This window comes from Balaenoptera ricei, chromosome 13, assembly GCF_028023285.1.
Source record: "Balaenoptera ricei isolate mBalRic1 chromosome 13, mBalRic1.hap2, whole genome shotgun sequence".
In the NCBI taxonomy this organism is placed as follows: Eukaryota; Metazoa; Chordata; class Mammalia; order Artiodactyla; family Balaenopteridae; genus Balaenoptera; species Balaenoptera ricei.
This window is the reverse complement of record NC_082651.1, coordinates 82,422,140-82,445,195: the sequence shown is the minus strand read 5'-3', so window position 1 is coordinate 82,445,195 and position 23,056 is coordinate 82,422,140. Positions and strand designations below refer to the sequence as shown.

The 23,056-nt window shown below is 45.5% G+C and overlaps 1 protein-coding gene across 1 annotated transcript; it reads right to left on the bottom strand.

The window, feature by feature from the left end:
* Positions 1 to 6,154: 6,154 nt before the first annotated feature.
* On the bottom strand, positions 6,155 to 22,436 carry ADGRF3 (adhesion G protein-coupled receptor F3). The gene is given in 14 exon segments (XM_059893432.1): positions 6,155 to 7,374; positions 7,376 to 7,456; positions 7,541 to 7,582; positions 14,900 to 16,282; positions 17,155 to 17,334; positions 17,741 to 17,937; positions 18,115 to 18,258; positions 18,768 to 18,977; positions 19,498 to 19,716; positions 20,189 to 20,362; positions 20,725 to 20,776; positions 20,779 to 20,866; positions 21,287 to 21,492; positions 22,353 to 22,436. Coding segments are annotated over 14 exon segments (3,243 nt in total). The 3' UTR covers positions 6,155 to 7,191.
* Positions 22,437 to 23,056: the final 620 nt, after the last annotated feature.

The following is a 23,056-nucleotide window of genomic DNA, read 5'->3' as shown; positions in this document are numbered from 1 at the left end:
AAATGTAATGTAGTATCCTGGGTTGGATTCTAAAACAGAATAAGGACACTAATAAAAAAAAAACTGGTGAAATCTGGGGTTTAGTTAATAGTTTAAAAAGGAGCCCAGATGTAAATTCACATACAGTTGAATTATTTTCGAGGAGAGTGCCAAGACTAGTGTGGTAAGGACAGTCTTTTCAACAAATGGTGTTGGGAAAATTGTATATCCACATGCAAAATAATGAAGTTGGACCCCTGCATTACACCATATACAGAAATTAACTCAAAACAGATCAAAGACCTAAACATAAAAGCTAAAATGATAAAACTCTTGGAAGGAAATGGGGAAAGCTTCATGATACTGGATTTGGCAATGATTTCTTGGATATGACACCAAAAGAAAAGGAAAGAGAAAAAAATCGGAGTTCATAAAAATTAAAAACTTCTGTACATCAAAGGACACAGTGAAAACGCATCCTATGGAATTGGGGAAAATATAAATCATATAAGGGGTTAATATCCAGAATATGTAAAGAACTACAACTCAAGAGCTAGAAAACCCAATTTTAAAATGAGCAAAAGGGCTTCCCTGGTGGTGCAGTGGTTGAGGGTCCGCCTGCCAGTGCAGGGGACATGGGTTTGATCCCTGGTCTGGGAGGATCCCACATGCTGCAGAGCAGCTAGGCCCATGCGCCGCAACTGCTGAGCCTGTGCTCTAGGGCCCATGAGCCACAACTACTGAGCTCACGTGCCACAGCTGCTGAAGCCCACATGCCTAGAGCCCGTGCTCCACAACGAGAGGAGCTGCCACAATGAGAAGCCTGTGAACCACAATGAAGAGTGGCCCCCACTCGCCGCAACCAGAGAAAAGCCCACGCGCAGCAACAAAGAGCCAAAGCAGCCAGAAAAAATAAAATAATAAAATAAATTTATTTAAAAAAAAGCAAATAATTTGAATAGATATTTCTCTAAAGAAGATATACAATGACCAATGAGCACATGAAAAGATGTTCAGCATCACTGTTGAGGAAATGCAAATCAAAACTACAGTGAGCTGCTACTTCACACCCAATAGGATGGCTGTTATTAAAAAACCTGAAAATGACAAGTGTTGGTGAGGATATGGAGAAATTGAAACCTTTGTGCACTGTTGATGGGAATGTAAAATTGTGCAGATGTGATGGGAAATAGTATAGCAGGTCCTCAAAAAATTAAAGGCATTGGGTTGGCCAAAAGGTTCGTTCGGTTTTTTTCTGTAAGATGGCTCTAGTAGCACTTAGTTGTCTTTAACTTCATTAAAAACAATTTTGTTAGATTGTACATGACAGCTGTCACATCAGCATGCATTTAAAAAAAGACAATCAAAATCGGTGAATTTTTGTGTAGCCATTTTAGTATTGAAGATAGAAGAAAACAACATTTTCTGCATATTATGCTTATTTCAGGAAAGGTAAAAACACAACTGAAATGCCAAAAAAAAAAAAAAGATTTGTGCAGTGTATGGAGAAGGTGCTGTGACTGATCAAACATGTCAAAAGTGGTTTGAGAAGTTTCGTGCTGGAGTTTCTTGCTGGACGATGCTCCATGGTCGGGTAGACCAGTTGAAGTTGATAGCGATCAAATTGAGACATTAATTAAATCGAGAAATTAATTGAGAACAATCAATACCACGTGGGAGATAGCTGACATACTCAAAATATCCAAATCAAGCGTTGAAAATCATTTGCACAAGTTTGATTATGTTAATCACTTTGATGTTTGGGTGTCACATAAGTTAAGCGAGAAAAACCTTCTTGACCACATTTCCACATGGGATTTTCTACTTAAACGTAATGAAAACATTCTGTTTTCATCAATAAAACAAATTGTGACGAGTTACGAAAAGTGGATACTGTACAATAATATGGAACGGAAGAGATTGTCAGGCAACCAAAATGAACCACCAACAACCACACCAAAGGCCAGTCTTCATCCAAAGAATGAGATGTTGTTTTTATGGTGGGATTGGAAGAGAGTCCTCTATTATGAGCTCCTTCTGGAAAACCAAACGATTAATTCCAACAAGTACTTCTCCCATTTAGACCAACTGAAAACAGCACTTGACAAAAAGCGTCCAGAATTAGTCAACAGAAAACGCATAATCATCCATCAGGGTAATGCAAGACTGCATGTTTCTTTGATGACCAGGCGAAAACTGTTACAGCTTGGCTGGGAAGTTCTGATTCATCCGCTGTATTCACCAGACATTGCACCTTCAGATTTCCATTTATTTCAGTCTTTACAAAATTCTCTTAATGGAAAAAATTTCAATTCCCTGGAAGACTGTAAAAGGCACCTGGAACAGTTCTTTGCTCAAAAAGATAAAAAGTTTTGGGAAGATGGAATTGTGAAGTTGCCTGAAAAATAGCAGAAGGTAGTGGAACAAAAGGGTGAATACGTTGCTCAATAAAGTTCTTGGTGAAAATGAAAAAATGTGTCTTTTATTTTTACTTAAAAACCAAAGACACTTTTTGGCCAACCCAATAGAATTACCATATGATCCAGCAATTCCAGGTCTAGTATATATACAAAAGCATTGAAAGCAGGGTCTCAGAAATATTTATACACCCATGTTCATAACAGCATTATTCACAATAACTAAAACTTGGAAACAACTCAGGTGTTCACTGATGGATCAATGGATAAAATGTGTGTATACATGCAATAGATACTATGTAGCCTTAAAAAGGAAGGAAATCCTGTCACATGCTACAACATGGATGAACCTTGAGGATATTATGCTAAGTAAAACAAGCCAGTCACAAAAAGACAAATACTGTATGATTCTACTTGTCCCAGGTATTTAAAACAGTCAAATTCATAAAGACAGTAGAATGGTGGTTGCCAGGGCTTTGGGGAGGGGGGATGTGGCATTGTTTAATGGATACAGGATTTCTGTTTTGGAAGATGAAAAGAATTCTGAAGATTGGTTGCACTACAATGTGAATGTACTTAACACTACTGAACTGTATACTTAAAAATCATTAAAATGATAACATTTTATGTGTATTTTACCACAATTAAAAAAAATTTTTTTAAGGTAAGGGAAAACGTTCAGAACAGAAGTTACCTCTAGGTAAGGGGCAGTGGAATTGGATTGGAGAGGAGCACACAGGTTAAAGTTATGTACTCTTTCAAAACATTTTATATGTATAGAGAGAGCCACGTTATTTTCATTAGCATGACTGCTACAAAAGATCATCCTTGGCTGTGGTGATTATAGACGCCTTCTTGATGTTTGTTCTTAAATATCTTAAACTGGTTATGTTTTTAAAGATCCCAACTTAAAAGTGTCTCTCTTTTCATTGTAAAACTTTAATTAGACCCTCTGTTCCACCAAATAACCAATTGAGAGTGGAGCCTTTATTTGCCCTCATCTTCTTTCATTCAAACTTCAAAAGGTTGGCTCCCCAACTTCTCCCCCACCCTCTCCCCACCACTCTTCCCTGCCGCTAGCTGTTTGCTTCTCCGCCTGTCTTCTCCCCCATCCTTTCTCAGTTTTGTTTATTTCTCCAGGCCTCTGAAGTTCCGGTCTTTCTTGAGGAGTAAAAGGCAGTAGCAGGGTCTCCCGGGCTTTCTCAGATTTTAATGGATGACTCAGAGTCCTTGTGCCTATATCCGCTGTGGTTTGGGGGGACTCTGAACTGGTTTATTGTGCTTGCTCAATGAAGAGGGATCATTGATGGAGAGGAAATGGGAGAATGTGGGGATTGGAGGACAAAAATAGTGAGTAGACATATTATTCTGAAAATAAATAGATTATTGTGAAAGAGAAGACGCATTTAGACATGTTGGCAGTGTTTGTACTCAATGTCGTACTCAAATTGGAGCCCTTATCCCTTCCACACTTAAAGAACCATCAGTGATCAATTGATTCCCAAAGCAGAACTCCAAATAGGGAGTTCACAGCTTCCCCAGGAATGCCTAATATAGTCTGTCCTTCTGTACAAACTTAAATTCCAGGGCGTATTTTGTTTGTGTTTCTTTGCTTGTCAAGATTCTATTTTTAAATATGCAAAATGTTTAGGAAAAAAAAATTTTTTTTAATTTATTTTATTTTTGGCTGCGTTGGGTCTTCATTGCTGTGCACGGGCTTTCTCTAGTTGCGTCGAGCGGGGGCTACTCTTCGTTGTGGTGCGCAGGCTTCTCATTGCAGTGGTTTCTCTTGTTGTGGAGCATGGGCTCTAGGCACACTGGCTTTAGTAGTTGTGGCACTCGGGCTCAGTAGTTGTGGCTCGCAGGCTCAGTAGTTGTGGCAAACGGGCTTAGTTGCTCCGCGGCATGTGGGATCGTCCCGGACCAGGGCTCGAACCTGTGTCCCCTGCGTTGGCAGGCGGATTCTTAACCACTGTGCCACGAAGAAGCCCCTAGGAAAACTTTTTGAAAACCATTTTTTTTCCAATATAAAAATACATGCTCATCGTAAAAAATTCAAACAATGTAGAGTAGAAGAAGAAAATGAAAAATCAAGTAGAGATACCCACTGTTTATATTTTGATATCTCTCCTTTTTAATGTGTACATATTTATGTGGACATATAGAACATAATTGCCTGGTATAATGGTGTTCTGGAACCCTTTTGTTTTACTTAGCTATGTAGCATTTTTTCATAGTAGTGGGTGTAGCTATATGTCATCATTTTTAATGACCACATAGCATTCCTTTGTATGGATATATCCTAGTTTGTTTTACCAAGTGCCTCTTTTTTGAGGATGTAAACACGCTAGAGTGCACACCCTTTGTACATTTATCTGTTCACTTGTTTACTTATTTCTTTAAGCCTTCTTTTTAGAAATGGAATTGCTGCTATATCTCACCTTCTTGTATTTACCTCCACAGCATTCTTTTTCATTCCTTTTTTTTTTTTTTATGGTGAGAGCCAAGTGAACAAAGGCTTAATGTCATTTCGTTTATCCATTCTCAAGTGTGCTTTTAGCAGCAGAGCATGCACTGAGTATGTGCAGTCATTTGAGAAGGAAAACGAGAACACATATATCTACAGAAGCATACTCAGGAAAGGAATCTGCTGTTTCTATTCTATATTACTTGAATTTTTCAAAAAAAATTTTTATAATTAAAACAAGACTGTAAATTGTTAATAAAATGAAAGTGTATATATACACTAATGTATAAAATAGATAACTAATAAGAACCTGCTGTATAAAAAATAAATTAATTTAATTTAAAAATAAATAAATATCTTAAAAAGTGAAAGTGGCATTGAGACCTGACTCTGTTGCCAGGGAAACCAGCAAGGCAAAGCCCCCTCGGGATTCCAGTAGCTGCTGCTTCCTGTGAGGGCTGGAACAAGTATGAGGCACAGAGACATTGCAGTTGTCCTGGTGAGTTGGTATGTTCTATTTGAAAGCATGATTGAATCCATTTAGAGAAGTACTTGAGCTGATTTATACACAATTAAAATATTCACACAAATCCTTCAGTGGGGATATAGTGTATGTAAGAAAAATATTTTCAGTGGCATGTGGTTAGCATATCACTTTTCTATTTCAAAAGAAAACATCCTCATTCCACTTTATAAAAATATCCATGAATTTTTAAATTAACAAACATTCGTCAGATTTTTTTCATTTATTTAGTTTAAAAAATTTTTAGAGTCCTGTCAGCATCCTCTTGTGGATTCCATAAGATAATTCAGCTAGATATCTTGGTGTCCTCTAAAGGCTTTTCTTAAATATTTCTTCTCTGTATCTAGTCTTAGCTTGATCCTGTCATTTTTTAAATGTCAGTGTTTGTTATCTTTTCTCCTTAATTCTTGGCAGTCTGTGTTATCTTTCTCTCTACTTTAAAATTTATACCGCATTCTTACAAATGTGCTCATATCAGTGACTTTTTGTATGCATGCATACGTCTATGAAACTTACATTTTATAGTAATGTATTTTATAGAGATTAAAGAAAGAGGGACCTATTAACTTCACCTTTTCCTAAATTTTGAAAAGAAATGAATCAAATTCTCCCCTTGGCCTCCAATGTTTAGAAGATCAGAGTTCCTGTCAATTAAGCCATCCTTTCTTTGTAGCTATAGAGAAGAAATAATCAGACAAGAAATCACTGAATAGTTAAAATAAGATCATTTTTATCAAATATATCTGTAACATGAACTGTTGATTAGTTAGAAACTGGTTGAGACAGTTTTACTTGTAATTATTTTGAACTTGGATATCTGTTGATTATTTTTACAGCAAAGGCAGCCTTATTCATTAGGTAGCTTTAGCTAGTTTTTCATACTTTTCTTGCTTGGATAGTCACAGGTGGGGAACAGGTAGGCTGCCAGAGAGATGAGTGTGACTAATGAAAACAGAAGCCTATCTTTCCCAAGGGCTGAGCTCTGGGAGGCAGAAAGAGTTCAGAGGATTGGCCAGGACCCATCCCTGGATTCAAGGACACACCCTCGACACCCTTGAAGGAACACGGCTCTGCCTGTGGGTCACTCAGAGCTTCTGTCTTCCCCGTGAAAAAGCTCGCCCTAAAGCCTCGCCCTAAAGCGTCTGCAAGCTACCCTCTCCTCTGGACACCGGACCCACCAATGGCAGTTCCTTCAAAACAATGGTTTTTCAGGGTAATTAAAAATTCGATAGTGTGAAAAGGAGTTTTCAGAGTGAACTGAGTCAAGGGTTGGTGGTGGTGACACTCCCTTCAGCTTTCTGGGAAAAGCAGTGGGAGCTACACCATCTGCTTTCTGAGGCCTCCACCTTCTTCAGCCCCTCTAGAAATGTCTACTTGGAGAAGTCTTTTTTCCACCCTTTAGGTTGGGACAGGTATATGAAGAGGAGTTTTCTTTTTAGAGCTTTGCTGGAAAGCGCTTTGTACACTCGGCCTCACCCCACGCTGCTCACACTGCTTCCGAGAACGCTTCTTTCTCACCTGGCATCTTAACTTCCTCCTTTGCTGTGTTCTGGGATGTAGGTTTCATTTGTGGCCTAGGAAGGGGTGGAAAGGCCCAACTGCAGGGCAATTATTATTATTGCCAGCTCTCCTTTGACGAGGTTGTATCCATTTTTACATTTTCACCTGCCCTCCTGCCTGAGCAGCAAAAATCCTAGGAACTTTGCTCCCAGCTACAGTGACTCCCATGCATTCCGATCCTACCTTTTCCCTTCAAATGCTAACTGGAGGCAGATTTTCAGGGAGAAACAAGGGACAATCCAGAGTCACAAGAAGTCCAGGTTATAATCAGGAGCCCAAGAACCTGAATGTGTCCTCTGCCTGGGGTGCTTTCTCTGTTGTTGGAGAGCTTGCCCTAAAACCCCAGTCTTCTCTTGGCTTCTAGCTGTGCCCATCTCCTCTGGGGAAGGCTATGGAACATCTACTTCTGACCAGCTCTCAGCGGGGAGAAGTGAGATTTTGAAGCCAGCAACTCACCAGGGAGCTGGGGGGCTGCGTGCGGCAGAAGTGTTTGCGTAATGCCTCTTGCACCTGCAGGAGAGGTGAATGCCGTTATGCCAGCCAGCGTCCCGGCCTTCGGATGCGAGTCAGGCCTGCGGAGGCAGACAGACTCACCTTCCTGTCCATGAGGGAACCAAACAATAAGATGAAGACACCCTGAAAAGAGGGAAATGGGGATCCATTAGTCAAGGAGAAAGGAATCAGCTGAAATCAACTCTTTCCTTCAACATCTGTCCTCTTGTCTAATTCAGATCCTGAGGCTTCCCATCTCAGTTTTTCTGTACATCAGCACCACTTGGCACAAAGGATCCATTTCAGGTGCTTTTTTTTTTTTTTTTTTTTTTAATTTTTACAAGAGATAAATAGAGTGACACCAAGCATTGTACATGGATGACCACAACAAAAGCAACAATGATTGCAATTACCAAACATGAAACACACTCATACTATGTCATAATATTGACATTCAGTCCAGTAATCCTCCACTGTAACAGCTCCTTTACTTTGCAGTGAAAATTGATTTGTATATTCTTTGCCTCTGAGTCCTTGTGGGATTTTTTTTTTTTTTAATTCAAACAGAAAGTCACAAAAATTATACTCATCCTCATCAGTTCACTCAGTCCCATGTAATTAATTATTTTTTTTCATCTTGATCTTTTGTTAGCACTTTTATGAGTTCATCAGTTTTCCATTAGAGTTCTGAAAATGCTTATTCATTCAGTTCAGCAGTACAGTTACCAGAAACCTGTACTTGTCAGAGTCTTTTCCATGAATTTCTTGAAGATGAAACCCTTTTATAGGAACATATTTGCAAAAGCATCAGAGTACATTCAGAACTGTCTGTAAATGACAAAAGACTTAAAAATGACCACAGTTAAAGATTTGATGAAAGTTCATAATAATGCAGTTCACAAGAAAATTAGTTATTTCTGAGATATACATTTTAAAGTAATAACTAGGATTATGACTTATAACATTATACCAGAACATATAAGATTTTTAGAAATTTCATGTAATGTCTGAAACATTTATATTAACATATTTCCATACAAATAACCCAATGAAAGTTTAGTATTAGTTGTTTTGTTTGTTTGTTTTTTTATACTGCAGGTTCTTATTAGTCATCAATTTTATACACATCAGTGTATACATGTCAATCCCAATCGCCCAATTCAGCACACCACCATCCCCACCCCACTGCAGTTTTCCCCCCTTGGTGTCCATATGTCCGTTCTCTACATCTGTGTCTCAACTTCTGCCCTGCAAACTGGCTCATCTGTACCATTTTTCTAGGTTCCACATACATGCGTTAATATACGATATTTGTTTTTCTCTTTGTGACTTACTTCACTCTGTATGACAGTCTCTAGATCCATCCACGTCTCAACAAATGACTCAATTTTGTTCCTTTTTATGGCTGAGTAATATTCCATTGTATATATGTACCACACCGTCTTTATCCATTCGTCTGTTGATGGGCATTTAGGTTGCTTCCATGACCTGGCTATTGTAAATAGTGCTGCAATGAACATTCGGGTGCATGTGTCTTTTTGAATTACGGTTTTCTCTGGGTATATGCCCAGTAGTGGGATTGCTGGGTCATATGGTAATTCTATTTTTAGTTTTTTAAGGAACCTCCATATTGTTCTCCATAGTGGCTGTATCAATTTACATTCCCACCAACAGTGCAAGAGGGTTCCCTTTTCTCCACACCCTCTCCAGCATTTGTTGTTTGTAGATTTTCTGATGATGCCCATTCTAACTGGTGTGAGGTGATACCTCATTGTAGTTTTGATTTGCATTTCTCTAATAATTAGTGATGTTGAGCATCTTTTCATGTGCTTCGTGCCCGTCTGTATGTCTAGAAATGTCTATTTAGGTCTTCTGCCCATTTTTGGGTTGGGGTGTTTGTTTCTTTAATATTGAGCTGCATGAGCTGTTTATATACTTTGGAGATTAATCCTTTGTCCGTTGATTCGTTTGCAAATATTTTCTCCCATTCTGAGGGTTGTCTTTTCGTCTTGTTTATGGTTTCCTTTGCTGTGCAAAAGCTTTGAAGTTTCATTAGGTCCCATTTGTTTATTTTTGTTTTTATTTCCATTACTCTAGGAGGTGGATCAAAAAAGATCTTGCTGTGATTTATGTCAAAGAGTGTTCTTCCTATGTTTTCCTCTAAGAGTTTTATAGTGTCCAGTCTTACATTTAGGTCTCGAATCCATTTTGAGTTTATTTTTGTGTATGGTGTTAGGGAGTATTCTAATTTCATTCTTTTACATGTAGCTGTCCAGTTTTCCCAGCACCACTTATTGAAGAGACTGTCTTTTCTCCATTGTATATCTTTGCCTCCTTTGCCATAGATTAGTTGACCATAGGTGCGTGGGTTAATCTCTGGGCTTTCTATCTTTTCCCATTGATCTATGTTTCTGTTTTTGTGCCAGTACCATATTGTCTTGATTACTGTAGCTTTGTAGTATAGTCTGAAGTCAGGGAGTCTGATTCCTACAGCTCCGTTTTTTTCCCTCAAGACTGCTTTGGCTATTCGGGGTCTTTTGTGTCTCCATACAAATTTTAAGATGATTTGTTCTAGCTCCATAAAAAATGCCATTGGTAATTTGATAGGGATTGCATTGAATTTGTAGATTGCTTTGGGTAGTATAGTCATTTTCACAATGTTGATTCTTCCAATCCAAGAACATGGTATATCTCTCCATCTGTTGGTATCATCTTTAATTTCTTTCATCAGTGTCTTATAGTTTTCTGCATACAGGTCTTTTGTCTCCCTAGGTAGGTTTATTCCTAGGTATTTTATTCTTTTTGTTGCAATGGTAAATGGGAGTATTTCCATCATTTCTCTTTCAGATTTTTCATCATTAGTGTATAGGAATGCAAGAGATTTCTGTGCATTAATTTTGTATCCTCCAACTTTACCATATTCATTAATTAGCTCTAGCAGTTTTCTGGTGGCAGTTTTAGGATTCTCTGTGTATAGTATCATGTCATCTGCAAACAGTGACAGTTTTACTTCTTCTTTTCCAATTTGTATTCCTTTTATTTCTTTTTCTTCTCTGATTGCCGTGGCTAGGACTTCCAGAACTATGTTGAATAGTAGTGGTGAGAGTGGACATCCTTGTCTCGTTCCTGATCTTAGAGGAAATGCTTTCACCATTGAGAATGATGTTTGCTGTGGGTTTGTCATATATGGCCTTTATTATATTGAGGTAGGTTCCCTGTTTGCCCACTTTCTGGAGAGTTTTTATCATAAATGGGTGTTGAATTTTGTCAAAAGCTTTTTCTGCATCTATTGAGACGATCATATGGTTTTTATTCTTCAATTTGTTAATATGGTGTATCACATTGATTGATTTGCGTATATTGAAGAATCCTTGCATCCCTGGGATAAATCCCACTTGATCGTGGTGTATGATCCTTTTAATGTGTTGTTGGATTCTGTTTGCTAGTATTTTGTTGAGGATTTTTGCATCTATATTCATCAGTGATATTGGTCTGTAATTTTCTTTTTTTGTAGTGTCTTTGTCTGGTTTTGGTATCAGGGTGATGGTGGCCTCATAGAATGAGTTTGGGAGTGTTCCTTCCTCTGCAATTTTTTGGAAGAGTTTGAGAAGGATAGGTGTTAGCTCTTCTCTAAATGTTTGGTAGAATTCACCTGTGAAGCCATCTGGTCCTGGACTTTTGTTTGTTGGAAGATTTTTAATCACAGTTTCAATTTCATTACTTGTGATTGGTCTGTTCATATTTTCTGTTTCTTCCTGGTTCAGTCTTGGAAGATTATACCTTTCTAAGAATTTGTCCATTTCTTCCAGGTTGTCCATTTTCTTGGCATAAAGTTGCTTGTAGTAGTCTCTTAGGATGCTTTGTATTTCTACGGTGTCTGTTGTAACTTCTCCTTTTTCATTTCTGATTTTATTGATTTGAGTCCTCTCCCTCTTTTTCTTGATGAGTCTGGCTAATGGCTTATCAATTTTGTTTATCTTCTCAAAGAACCAGCTTTTAGTTTTATTGATCTTTGCTATTGTTTTCTTTGTTTCTATTTCATTTATTTCCGCTCTGATCTTTATGATTTCTTACCTTCTGCTAACTTTGGATTTTGTTTGTTCTTCTTTCTTTAGTTTCTTTAGGTGTAAGGTTAGATTGTTTACTTGAGATTTTTCTTGTTTCTTGAGGTAGGCTTGTATAGCTATAAACTTCCCTCTTAGAACTGCTTTTGCTGCATTCCATAGGTTTTGGGTCGTCGTGTTTTCATTGTCATTTGTCTCTGGGTATTTTTTGATTTCCTCTTTGATTTCTTCAGTGATCTCTTGGTTATTTAGTAACGTATTGTTTAGCCTCCATGTGTTTGTGTTTTTTACGGTTTTTTCCCTGTAATTCATTTCTAATCTCATAGCGTTGTGGTCAGAAAAGATGCTTGATATGATTTCAATTTTCTTAAATTTACTGAGGCTTGATTTGTGACCCAGGATGTGATCTATCCTGGAGAATGTTCCATGCGCACTTGAGGAGAACGTGTAATCTGCTGTTTTTGGATGGAATGTCCTATATATATCAATTAAATCTATCTGGTCTATTGTGTCATTTAAAGCTTCTGTTTCCTTATTTATTTTCATTTTGGATGATCTGTCCATTGGTGTAAGTGAGGTGTTAAAGTCCCCCACTATTATTGTGTTACTGTCAATTTCCTCTTTTATAGCTGTTAGCAGTTGCCTTATGTATTGAGGTGCTCCTGTGTTGGGTGCATATATATTTATAATCGTTATATCTTCTTCTTGGATTGATCCCTTGATCATTATGTAGTGTCCTTCCTTGTCTCTTGTAACATTCTTTATTTTAAAGTCTATTTTATCTGATATGAGTATAGCTACTCCAGCTTTCTTTTGATTTCCATTTGCATGGAATATCTTTTTCCATCCCCTCACTTTCAGTCTGTATGTGTCCCTAGGTCTAAAGTGGGTCTCTTGTAGACAGCATATATATGGGTCTTATTTTTGTATCCATTCAGCAAACCTGTGTCTTTTGATTGGAGCATTTAATCCATTCACGTTTAAGGTAATTATCGATATGTATGTTCCTATGACCATTTTCATAATTGTTTTGGGTTTGTTTTTGTAGGTCCTTTTCTTTTCTTGTGTTTCCCACTTAGAGAAGTTCCTTTAGCATTTGTTGTAGAGCTGGTTTGGTGGTGCTGAATTCTCTTAGCTTTTGCTTGTCTGTAAAGCTTTTGATTTCTCCATCAAATCTAAATGAGATCCTTGCCGGGTAGAGTAATCTTGGTTGTAGGTTCTTCCCTTTCATCACTTTAAGTATATCATGCCACTCCCTTCTGGCTTGTAGAGTTTCTGCTGAGAAATCAGCTGTTAACCTTATGGGAGTTCCCTTGTATGTTATTTGTCGTTTTTCCCTTGCTGCTTTCAATAATTTTTCTTTGTCTTTAATTTTTGCCACTTTGATTACTATGTGCCTCGGCGTGTTTCTCCTTGGGTGTATCCTGTATGGGACTCTCTGCGCTTCCTGGACTTGGGTGGCTATTTCCTTTCCCATGTTAGGGAAGTTTTCAACTATAATCTCTTCAAATATTTTCTCTGGTCCTTTCTCTCTCTCTTCTCCTTCTGGGACCCCTATAATGTGAATGTTGTGGCGTTTAATGTTGTCCCAGAAGTCTCTTAGGCTGTCTTCATTTCTTTTCATTCTTTTTTCTTTAGTCTGTTCCGCAGCAGTGAATTCCACCATTCTGTCTTCCAGGTCACTTATCCGTTCTTCTGCCTCAGTTATTCTGCTATTGATTCCTTCTAGTGTAGTTTTCATTTCAGTTATTGTATTGGTCATTTCTGTTTGTTTGTTCTTTAATTCTTCTAGGTCTTTGTTAATCATTTCTTGCATCTTCTCAATCTTTGCCTCCATTCTTATTCCGAGGTCCTGGATCATCTTCACTATCATTATTCTGAATTCTTTTTCTGGAAGGTTGCCTATCTCCACTTCATTTAGTTGTTTTTCTGGGGTTTTATCTTGTTCCTTCATCTGGTATATAGCCCTCTGCCTTTTCATCTTGTCTATCTTTCTGTAAATGTGGTTTTTGGTCCACAGGCTGCAGGATTGTAGTTTTTCTTGCTTCTGCTGTCTGCCCTCTGGTGGTTGAGGCTATCTAAGAGGCTTGATGGGAGGCTCTGGGGGTGGGTAGAGCTGACTGTTGCTGTGGAGGTCAGAGCTCCATAAAACTTTAATCCACTTGACTGTTGATGGGTGGGGCTGGGTTCCCTCCCTGTTGGTTGTTTTGCCCGAGGCAACCCAACACTGGAGCCTACCTGGGCTCTTTGGTGGGGCTAATGGCAGACTCTGGGAGGGCTCACGCCAAGGAGCACTTCCCAGAACCTCTGCTGCCAGTGTCCTTGTCCCCACGGTGAGCCACAGCCACCCCCCGCCTCTGCAGGAGACCCCCAACACCAGCAGGTAGTTCTGGTTCAGTCTCCCCCAGGGTCACTGCTCCTTCCCCTGGGTCCTGATGCGCACACTACTTTGTGTGTGCCCTCCAAGAGTGGGGTCTCTGTTTCCCCCAGTCCTGTCAAAGTCCTGCAATCAATTCCCACTAGGCTTCAAAGTCTGATTCTCTAGGAATTCCTCCTCCCATTGCCGGACCCCCAGGTTGGGAAGCCTGATGTGGGGCTCAGAACCTTCACTCCAGTGGGTGGACTTCTGTGGTATAAGTGTTCGCCAGTCTGTGAGTCACCCACCCAGCAGTTATGGGATTTGATTTTACTCTGATTGCGCCCCTCCTACTGTCTCACTGTGGCTTCTCCTCTGTCCTTGGACGTGGGGTATCCTCCTTGGTGAAGTCCAGTGTCTTCCTGTCAATGATTGTTCAGCAATTAGTTGTGATTCTGGTGCTCTCACAAGAGGGAGTGAGAGCACGTCCTTCTACTCTGCCATCTTGGTTAATCCTCCAATATCTCAGGTGCTTTTCTTTTTTTTAAAAATTTTTTTCTTTTATTGATTGATTGATTGGCTGTGTTGGGTCTTCATTGCTGCACGCAGGCTCAGTAGTTGTGGCACACGGACTTCGTTGCTCCGTGGCATGTGGGATCTTACCGGACCAGGGATCGAACCTGTGTCCCCTGCATTGGCAGGCGGATTCTTAACCACTGTGCCACCAGGGAAGCCCCTCAGGTGCTTTTCTTACTGGTATGGTTACAAAGCAGATGGATATCAAAGAATAGGGTACTGACAATTCCCTAACTTCAATGGCAAATCCAGATATTTTACAGATAAGAAAGCCAAAACTCAAAGAGGTTTATCCAAAGTTACATAGCTAGTCAGTGGAGGAACTGGGATCCAAACTTAAACCTTTTAAATCCCTGAGCCTATATTTCTTCTGCTCTACCATGACATCTCCTTGAGAAGAGACTGGGAGTGACTTAAGCCGTCTAACAGGGCAAAAAGCACAGCTGCCACCACCTTATCACCCACCTGGGAGGTGCTGAGAACTGTGAAGACGTAGTGAGGGACTATGGAGACTTCCTCTAGCAGAGTGGTCAGACCCAGCCCCCAGGTGAGGCCAAAGATGGGTGTGAGAACGAGCAGAGCTTTGATCACCCCCAGGAGGGCTTGGTGCTTCTCCACCTGGGGTCCCTCTGACAGCAAAGGTCTCAGCAGCTTCAGCACAGCCACGGTGAGTACCAGCCCATTCACACCCACGATGGCCAGCACTGGACCCACGAGGGTGTAGAGCGCTCCTCCCTTCTTGTCCAACCAGCATGCCCCCTCCCCCAGGTATTGCCCTCGGGGTAAGTAGAGGCCCAGGGCGACACCTGCAAACCCCATCGGGTACAGATAGCCAAGGAACACCATCAGGGAGAATCCTTGGTGCTTGGACAGCTGATGGAAGACGAAGAGCAGCTGGTGGGCCAACATCAGGGCCTGAGCCAGCATCCAGAAAAAGGTGGCCAGGTAGAGGAAATGACAGAGGAAGGCAGTGGCCAGGCAGAGCGGACTGTGGGGTCCTGGAGGAAGCAGTGGGGCTCCTAGGAAGCAGGTGTCTGCGGCCAGCAGGCAGAGCACCATGTTGAGCAGGGCCATGTGGCATAAATAGGCAACTTTGTTCCGCACCACGAATCTCCACACCAGCCTGTACACGCCCAGGCACACGAGCAGTGCCAGAATGGAGGCCCCCAAGCCCACTTGACTCAGCATCTCCAGGGTGGGGTTTTTTGGAACCGTGTGTCCAGACATGAGGATGGAGAAGGCAGTGACGTGCCGGCAGATACACTGAGTGGTGGGGCTGGCACTGGCTGCCTGCACCTGGCACCCTGCCTCAGACCAGCCTCCCTTGCCCTGGAAGGGATCATGGTCCCAGAAGACACAGTGGGGACTGCCATCTGTGTCCCCAAAGTCCATGATGACCTCTCCCTGGTTGAAGACCTGGCCACCTGCCATGATGGAGATGGCGAGGACCAGCCCAGGAGTGGCGTAGATGGAGTCCCCCAGCCCTTGTCCATAGTTCGAGGGCAGAAGGTGGTCCAGTTTTCGCAGCACCAGGCTAGTAACACTGACGTTGGTTCCATTATGGCCCAGTGGGGCCAGTGAGTGCCTGGGAATCTGCGCCTGCAGCGGGGGCTGAGTAGGGAAGGAGACTCTGTAGTCGGCAGGAAATGTGGGCCTGAGGAGCTGGCTCTGCAGCTGCACGTTGGGCAAGACGAAGGAGAAGGGCTGATCCTGTGGGCACAGGCTGAGTGCCAGAGTCTCCACAGCCAGCAGGAGATTGGAGCCCACCGAGGGCTTCTGGGCCCAGGCCGGGGTCCACAGAGAACTGGAGTCCATGTCAAGGACCTTATCTGTGGTTTTCAGGAGCGCCTGCAGCACCCAACAGAGAGACGAGGCCTAGCTGCCAGAGCCCGCAGCACTGAGCCAGGGGCACTGGGAACTACAGACCCCAAACCCACCCTTCCTAGTCCAGCACGAGACCCAAGGCTGGGGAGAAAGAGGGAGAGGAAGACAGGCTTGCGAAGGGAGGCTTTCTGGACAGGAAGAATGGAGGGCTGTTCAGCTAACCGCTGGGGCATCTTCAAGTATGTGGCTCCTGACGCACATCCCACCCCTCCGTCTGACGACCCTTCTCTCCCTTCCATCCCTTGAGGCCACCCAGGTCCTAAGGGGACCCCTACAGGTCCGTAAAGCTAGGAATGGTGCCCAGAGGTAGAGGGCACGCGTTCTGAAGTAGAGGGCCACCTGCACGTCTGCACCCCCATGTGATGCATATTCCCAGACACAGAGGGTGTGCAGTGTCATTGTCCCTGATTATTCTTTTGGTTGCAGCTTCTGGGTCACCAACTGATGCCTATACTGAGAGCTGGTTTCGGTGAGTCCAGCAAAGCCAAGTACGTTTGAGTATCTCCACATAGGTACCTTGTGTGTGGGCATGGGGGGATTCACGTCATATCCACATATCTGCATGTGCATGAACGCCTCTTAACTCCTGTCTCCACACCCCTCCCTGCCTTCTCTGACCTCCCATGTGTTCCCAGCATCAGGCCTCCTCCACACACCGTGGCCTTGGAGACTGGTATCCAAGAGGAGAAATGGACCAGAGGAGCAGACACTTGGACTCTAGAAGAGTCTGCCATCTGACAGCCCATGGTGATGTCAGAGGGACAGAAATGCCCAGAGGTGAAGAGCTTCCAACCCACACTACCCAGCTGGCCCCTGATGTGGCTCAAGGATCTCACCTCCAGGGCACTGCCGTTGAGCTGTATTCTGACATCTGCCACCACCTTGGCCAGGATTGTCATGGTGCCCACCAGTGCCAATGAGTCGGTGGGTGAGGTCACCACCACTGCCTGCTCCGGCAGCTGAGCCAAGATCTGTGGCACCTCGTCCACAGGCCAGCCCTGGCCTGCCCTCAGCAGCTGAGACAGATAAGACAGCAGGGGGGTGGGCGTGGGCGAGCCCTCAAGAGGGAGGGGCCACCTCCCCCCAAGTCCAGCTCCTTTCTCCCCACATCCGCGCCCTGTCCCAGGGGAGCAGGAAGCAGAGAGGGGAGCGAGCCATGTGGAAGAAACTGACACCAAGTTTTGTGGAGCAGACCCTTCTTGGGATTAACGATTGGGACCTGCACCCTCCCCACCATGAGAGCGCTGGCCACTCTGAGGGGCCCACACCTGCTTCCTGGCTCTGCCAGGGCTCCAGTTCAGAGAACCTGAATACCCTTCGGGCTGGGTCTCTGGGGGAAAGGACTCTAAAGTTGGGTCCTGAGTGAGGAAGGGATAGGTCATGGAGGATGGGGCACGTGGGCAGCAGGGTCAGAAGCTTTACCTGGGCTCTAAGAAGCAAGGCCAGGAGCCCCGTGTCCGTGCAGCTGCTGTGGATGGGCCCCCAGACCCCCTCAGGCCTACAAGGCCTCTTCACCATGCCCCTCCTCTTCCCGGGACACGGGGCCTGGGCCACATGGCCAGCCTTGGTGACGTTCCAGGCAACAGCTGAAGAGTCCTCAGGGCAGGTGGTGTCTCCATCTGAAAATGACACCAGGGAAGGCTCAGCAACCCCGTCTAGCCCGAGCCTTTCCCTGGGCAGAAACCCATGCAGTGTGTGGGGTCTGGCCCTGTTGCCCAGCGCAGGGAGACATCAGGAAGCAGCTCCCAGGACGAGCAGGTGAGAGGTCAGCCACCTGGACCCCAAGCCCCAAGTACCCTGGATGACGGTGACAGAGACGGCAGCCCTGAGAGGGCTCAGTCCCGGGCTCTGCAGGTCACAAGTGTACGTAGTGTCGGCTGCAGGGCAGCGCTGAACAGCCAGCACAAGGCACTGGGAGCCCGGCGGGTTGAATAAGGAGGCTGAGGGGGAGACAAGGGAAGGGAACGGTCACTGGGCCAGGGACACACCGAGGCCCCAGGGGTCCGAGAGGTGCCTTGGCAGTCTTTCTAGCAATTTCAGAAGCGGATGAAGCAGTGGAGGTGAGCTGAATGGTACGTGGGCATCAAACTACTGAAGGAAGAGCTTGGATTTGGGGGGAAGGGGACCCTGGGCATCTCTTACTAGTTCCAGGCCCTGAAGCCACAGTGAACTCGTTTGTAAAATGGGACCATCATCAAATGAACCTCACAGAATAATATCGTGTGAGTTCACGGAGATCGTGTGAATGAAAGCATTATGCAAAAGTTGTCTACACACGTGTGCTTATTGTTGTATGAACAGAATTGAGGTAAAAACAGATTTGGACTTGGACCCCGAACGCCCAGGTTGAACTGCAGCCTCTGCTTCCAGGGAGCTGGAGAGCCAGCTGCCTGGGGGCAACTAGCTGCCCCCTCTCCCCTGAGCCCTGCCAAGCAGCCCCTTTCCATACCTTCGTTGCCATCTCTGGGGCTCCAGGAAGCTGTGTAGCTCAGGTGGGCACTGGGGATGCAGCAGCGCAGCCGGAAGCCAGGGGAGGTGGCACAGGAGACGGAGAGCTGGTCTGGGAGCCCAGCCACGTCTGTCACCTGCAGGGGCACCCTCACCATCTGGTGCAGCTCCCACCTGAATCCCCGGGCCTCAAAGCAGCATATGTACTCACCTGCAGACACACCTGCTGCACCTCCCGGCCGCTTGGCCCCCACCTGCGCCACAGGGTCTCTGCTGCTTCCCCAGCCACACCCTAGGTCTGCCCTCTTCATCCAGCCTCAGCTTAACCCCAGCAGGAAAGATCCCTGTCCCCCAAAGGATTTCTAGGAGGAAGACGAGTTCCTGACCCTTTGTTATTAGCCTGCAGCCATGCATCCTAAGGTGAACCTCTCTGCCCCCAGTAGATGCCCTTCCTGCACCACCTACTGCCATTTCAACATCGTGAAGAAAAGCCTGCATCTGTTCTCAGTTGAAATTGAGACCACGCTTTCAGCGTTCTCTCATTATAATTCTCCACATCAATGGGCCTCTTAGCCTTAGTTTCCCCAGAGTGAATAAATGGAGATAAGGGAAAAGAAGAGAAGAAAAGACAAGAAGGAAGGAGAGGGAGGAGGAGGAGATGGAGGGGAGCAGAGGAAAAAGGGAAAAAAAGAAGGGGAGGAGAGAGGAGGAGGGAAGGACAGGTGGGCTACCTGCCCATTTATGGGAGATGTTGACAATGCTGAGGACAGCCCAGTCCCGGCTGGAGGTCAAGGACACACGTGTCCCTGCCTGCAGGAGGATGGGGCTGGGGCTCCCTGTGGGCCACAGGAACCAGTTCAGGTTGGTGGTCTCCTGGCTTGTGAGGAGGGTCAGGTTCAGGGTGTCGCCAGGCGTCTGCAGCCAGGAGTTGAGGCTCAGGGCCGCGGGGACTGCAGGAGGCAAAAGATAGGACCCCCGGGGCAGGAACTTGTGGCCCTCGAGGCAGCTAAGCTCTCCCTCCTTCCCCATCTTCTGAAGCCCATCCCTCCTCCCTCCCTCCTCACCTAACATTTTCTGTTCTCTTTTGTCCCTGGAGGAGTGTGGCTGCCGCCATCCAGCCTGGAAGACCCTAACTGCCAGTGGGGAGCAAACGGGGAAGCTTTTTGGCCTAGGTCTCCCCCTCCCCCAGGGAGGGAGCTTCCTCTCTTTGTCCACCTGCCTCGGAGCCCTGTTGTTCATTAGTCTCCCTCCTCCTGTCCCGAGCGCAGGGCCTGTGATCTGCTATGATGCCTGGCATTTTCTCTCACCCAGAGGAGCCACTGGGCTTGGACCAGCTGGCAGAGATACAGGGGTCAGAGAGGAAAAAACAGAGAGGGTTCCTTTCACTCAGGGCCATTTTTTCACGTTCCCAACCCTCCTCACCAGGTGGCAGCAGCTGGCAGTACCCGGCTTCAGCAGGGCCGAAGACAAGGCAGCCACAAGGCTGGTGCTTGAGGGGGGTTTGGCAGGGACGGTGATGGGAGCAGACGCTGGCGTTCCACTGGTACCCAGAGAGGCAAGCACAGTAGCTACACCCCTTGTGGGAGACACTGCACTCTGTGACAGAGGGAAGGGGGATAAGAAGTGAGCAGGCTGTCTGGGAAAGCCCAACGCCTGATGTTTGTGAGGCTGTAAGGCTGGGTATCGGGGACAATCCCAAAGTCACAGGCACTGCCTTCTCAGCCTGAGTTCAAAGCAGCGGCGCGTGTGGGGCAAAGGCATCAGAGGTGGCAGTGGAGAAGCCCGGGCCTGTGGTCATCTGCCCCTTAGGCCTCTGCCAAAGTTTAGAAGATGGGACGTGGAGCAGGAAGGGGAGGTCTGTGTGATGCGAGGTGCTCCTTGCACTCTGAACCCCCTTCCCATGCAAGCAGCTAAGAGCCACTGAGAAGCAGGGGTCAGTAGAATTCCCGCCACCCCACCTGCTGTGAGGCTGAGGCCGGTGAGAGTTACTGGGGCAGAGGAAACCAAGGCGGGGCGGGGAGAGTCAGGGGCCTGGAGAGTGCCGCCGGCCGGTGCTCACTTGAAAAGTACAGCTGTACATAGACGGAGACCGGACCGATTCTGCAGGAGAGAGGGGACAGCTGGAGAGGAGAGGCAGCTACGGGCCTGTGCCCTTTGGGCCCCATACCTCGCTGTCCCCGCCAGGAAGCGGAGCACGTCCCACCTCCCATAGCCTGTCCAGGTGCAGACAGGACCCAGGAAGGTGGTCACTGCTCATGCAGCTACAGTGCCTTCACATGTGCCATCTCATATCACCCTCCCGACGACCCCCTTACCTGGGCAAGACTCTCTAAGAGGAAGGATTTTCTCAAGGCCTCACAGCTAGAGAACTGCGTTCAGACCTGTGTGACCAGCGCTAGACCCAGTCTCTCTCTTAACCCCACTGCCCCCTGGCTGTGCCCTCTTCCAGACCTTTCTTTCTTTCTTTGCCTCGTTCCAGGCTCCCCGTCCCCCTCCCCCCTCCTCCTCCTGTCTCTCCACTCACCACCTGCTCCACTTTCTTGGTCCAATTGCTGCCCTGATTCCCCTCCAGCCTGACCCTGGCCCTGGAACAGAGCACAGGGGAGAGACCTCTGAGGACAGCTGACTCCGCATTTCTCCCGGGGACACCTTCTTCCCCAAGCCGCTCTGGGGCCGGCCTGGCTAATCTGGTAGGACTTGGTCTCTTTGAAGCTCCTCTTTTTTGCCTGGAATCAAGCGGGCACATCAGGAGGGGAAAGCAGGCTTCTGGCAGGAGGTGCAGGGATGCAGCCCCAGGGATCCCGCCCAGGCCTGCAAAGCCCACCTGAACCCAGGAGCCAGGCACAGCCTGGAGAGTCAACATGCTTTGCTTAATTCCTTCCTGAATGTACCCGTCCCCGGGCCTCCAGGCTAATTGAAGCGGCTGGGTCTGGAGCTCCAGAGGGGGGTGGGGGCGCTGGGCAGAGCTGCCTGGGGCCCAGAGGCTTGGGGGCTTTATTCCCTCATAGGCATTGCCATGAGGGTGAACAGCAGGCAATACCTTAGTCTCTGGTGCCTGTAAATTATTTCCTCACCAACTCCTCCCTCTCTCAAAATTCTGGGTGGGTGAGGAGATCAGTGTAAAAACAGATATTGATCTAGATAAGGACGTGGCTAGAGATAGAGATATCCACCTCGGAGAAAACACAAATCATAAAGTGCTAAACTAACTCTGCTGCCTTTCCTCAGATTCTCTCCTGTCCTCTACGCCAATGGTTCCCAAGTTTGGAAAGTTTTTATTTTCATTTTTAAATTGCAAGCCTGACTGGAAGAGCCTTTATCCAAAGTGCAGCAGGCATCGCTGGTGTTCACGGGAATTCAAATGAAGAAACAAAAGCTATCCCCACACCCTGAAAAATAAGGCTGAACTCTCGGAGATCTTATAACAAACCAGCCTCTTTTAAAAATACATTACTTCCTCTCCCTCCAGCCCTCTCGCCTCCACCCATCCTTTCATCCCACATCTTGCTGCCTCTCACACCCAGAGGCCCCTGTCGTTACCTCTGCAGACCTTCCCTCGGTCTTCCCTCACCCCAGTCTTACTCACAGGCTGGGACTCTCGGGCAAGTGGTGACCTCACCAGAGGGAGAGTCATGGCCAGGAGCAGCACAGGGGCAGCGGAGCAGACCATGGCTCAGTGAAGCAGTCTTCAAGAGGCCTCCCGCTGCTGCATGATGCAAATTTCCTCCGAGAAGAGCTGGCAGGGCTGTGCACAGATGGGATGGGAGGGAAGAGTGTAAGGGAGCCAGAGGAATTTACAGAGGAAGTGCTACAGCCTGTGGGACCACCTGGAGCCCACATGCCCCAGTGAGAGCGGCCTGCCCAGGTTCCCTGCTGGAGTCTGGGCCAAGGACTCAGTGAGCAGGAGAGGACTTGGGGGCCCTAGGTCACAACCAATCATGTATCAAGCCAGGTACAGTCACATCCCCAAAGATCTGGGAAATCTGGATTGTTCTGGAACTCCCAGGAAGCTGGGTCATTGATCAAAGAGCCAAGGTTAGAAAAGGCAAATATTAGAGCTGATTGCTATCCTAAAATAATTTCAAGATAGACTGGAGTCTTAAATGTAACAAAGAATCTGGAAAAATACCAGGATAAATTATCAAAATAACTTGAAGTGAGGAAGGCTTTTCTAAACACAACACAAAACCCAGAAGCCAGAAAGGAAATAAATTAGACTGTATACAAAGTTTTAAATTTGGGATGAAAAGAATGTTGGGTTAAAAAGGCAAAAGACAACATATTTGTAGG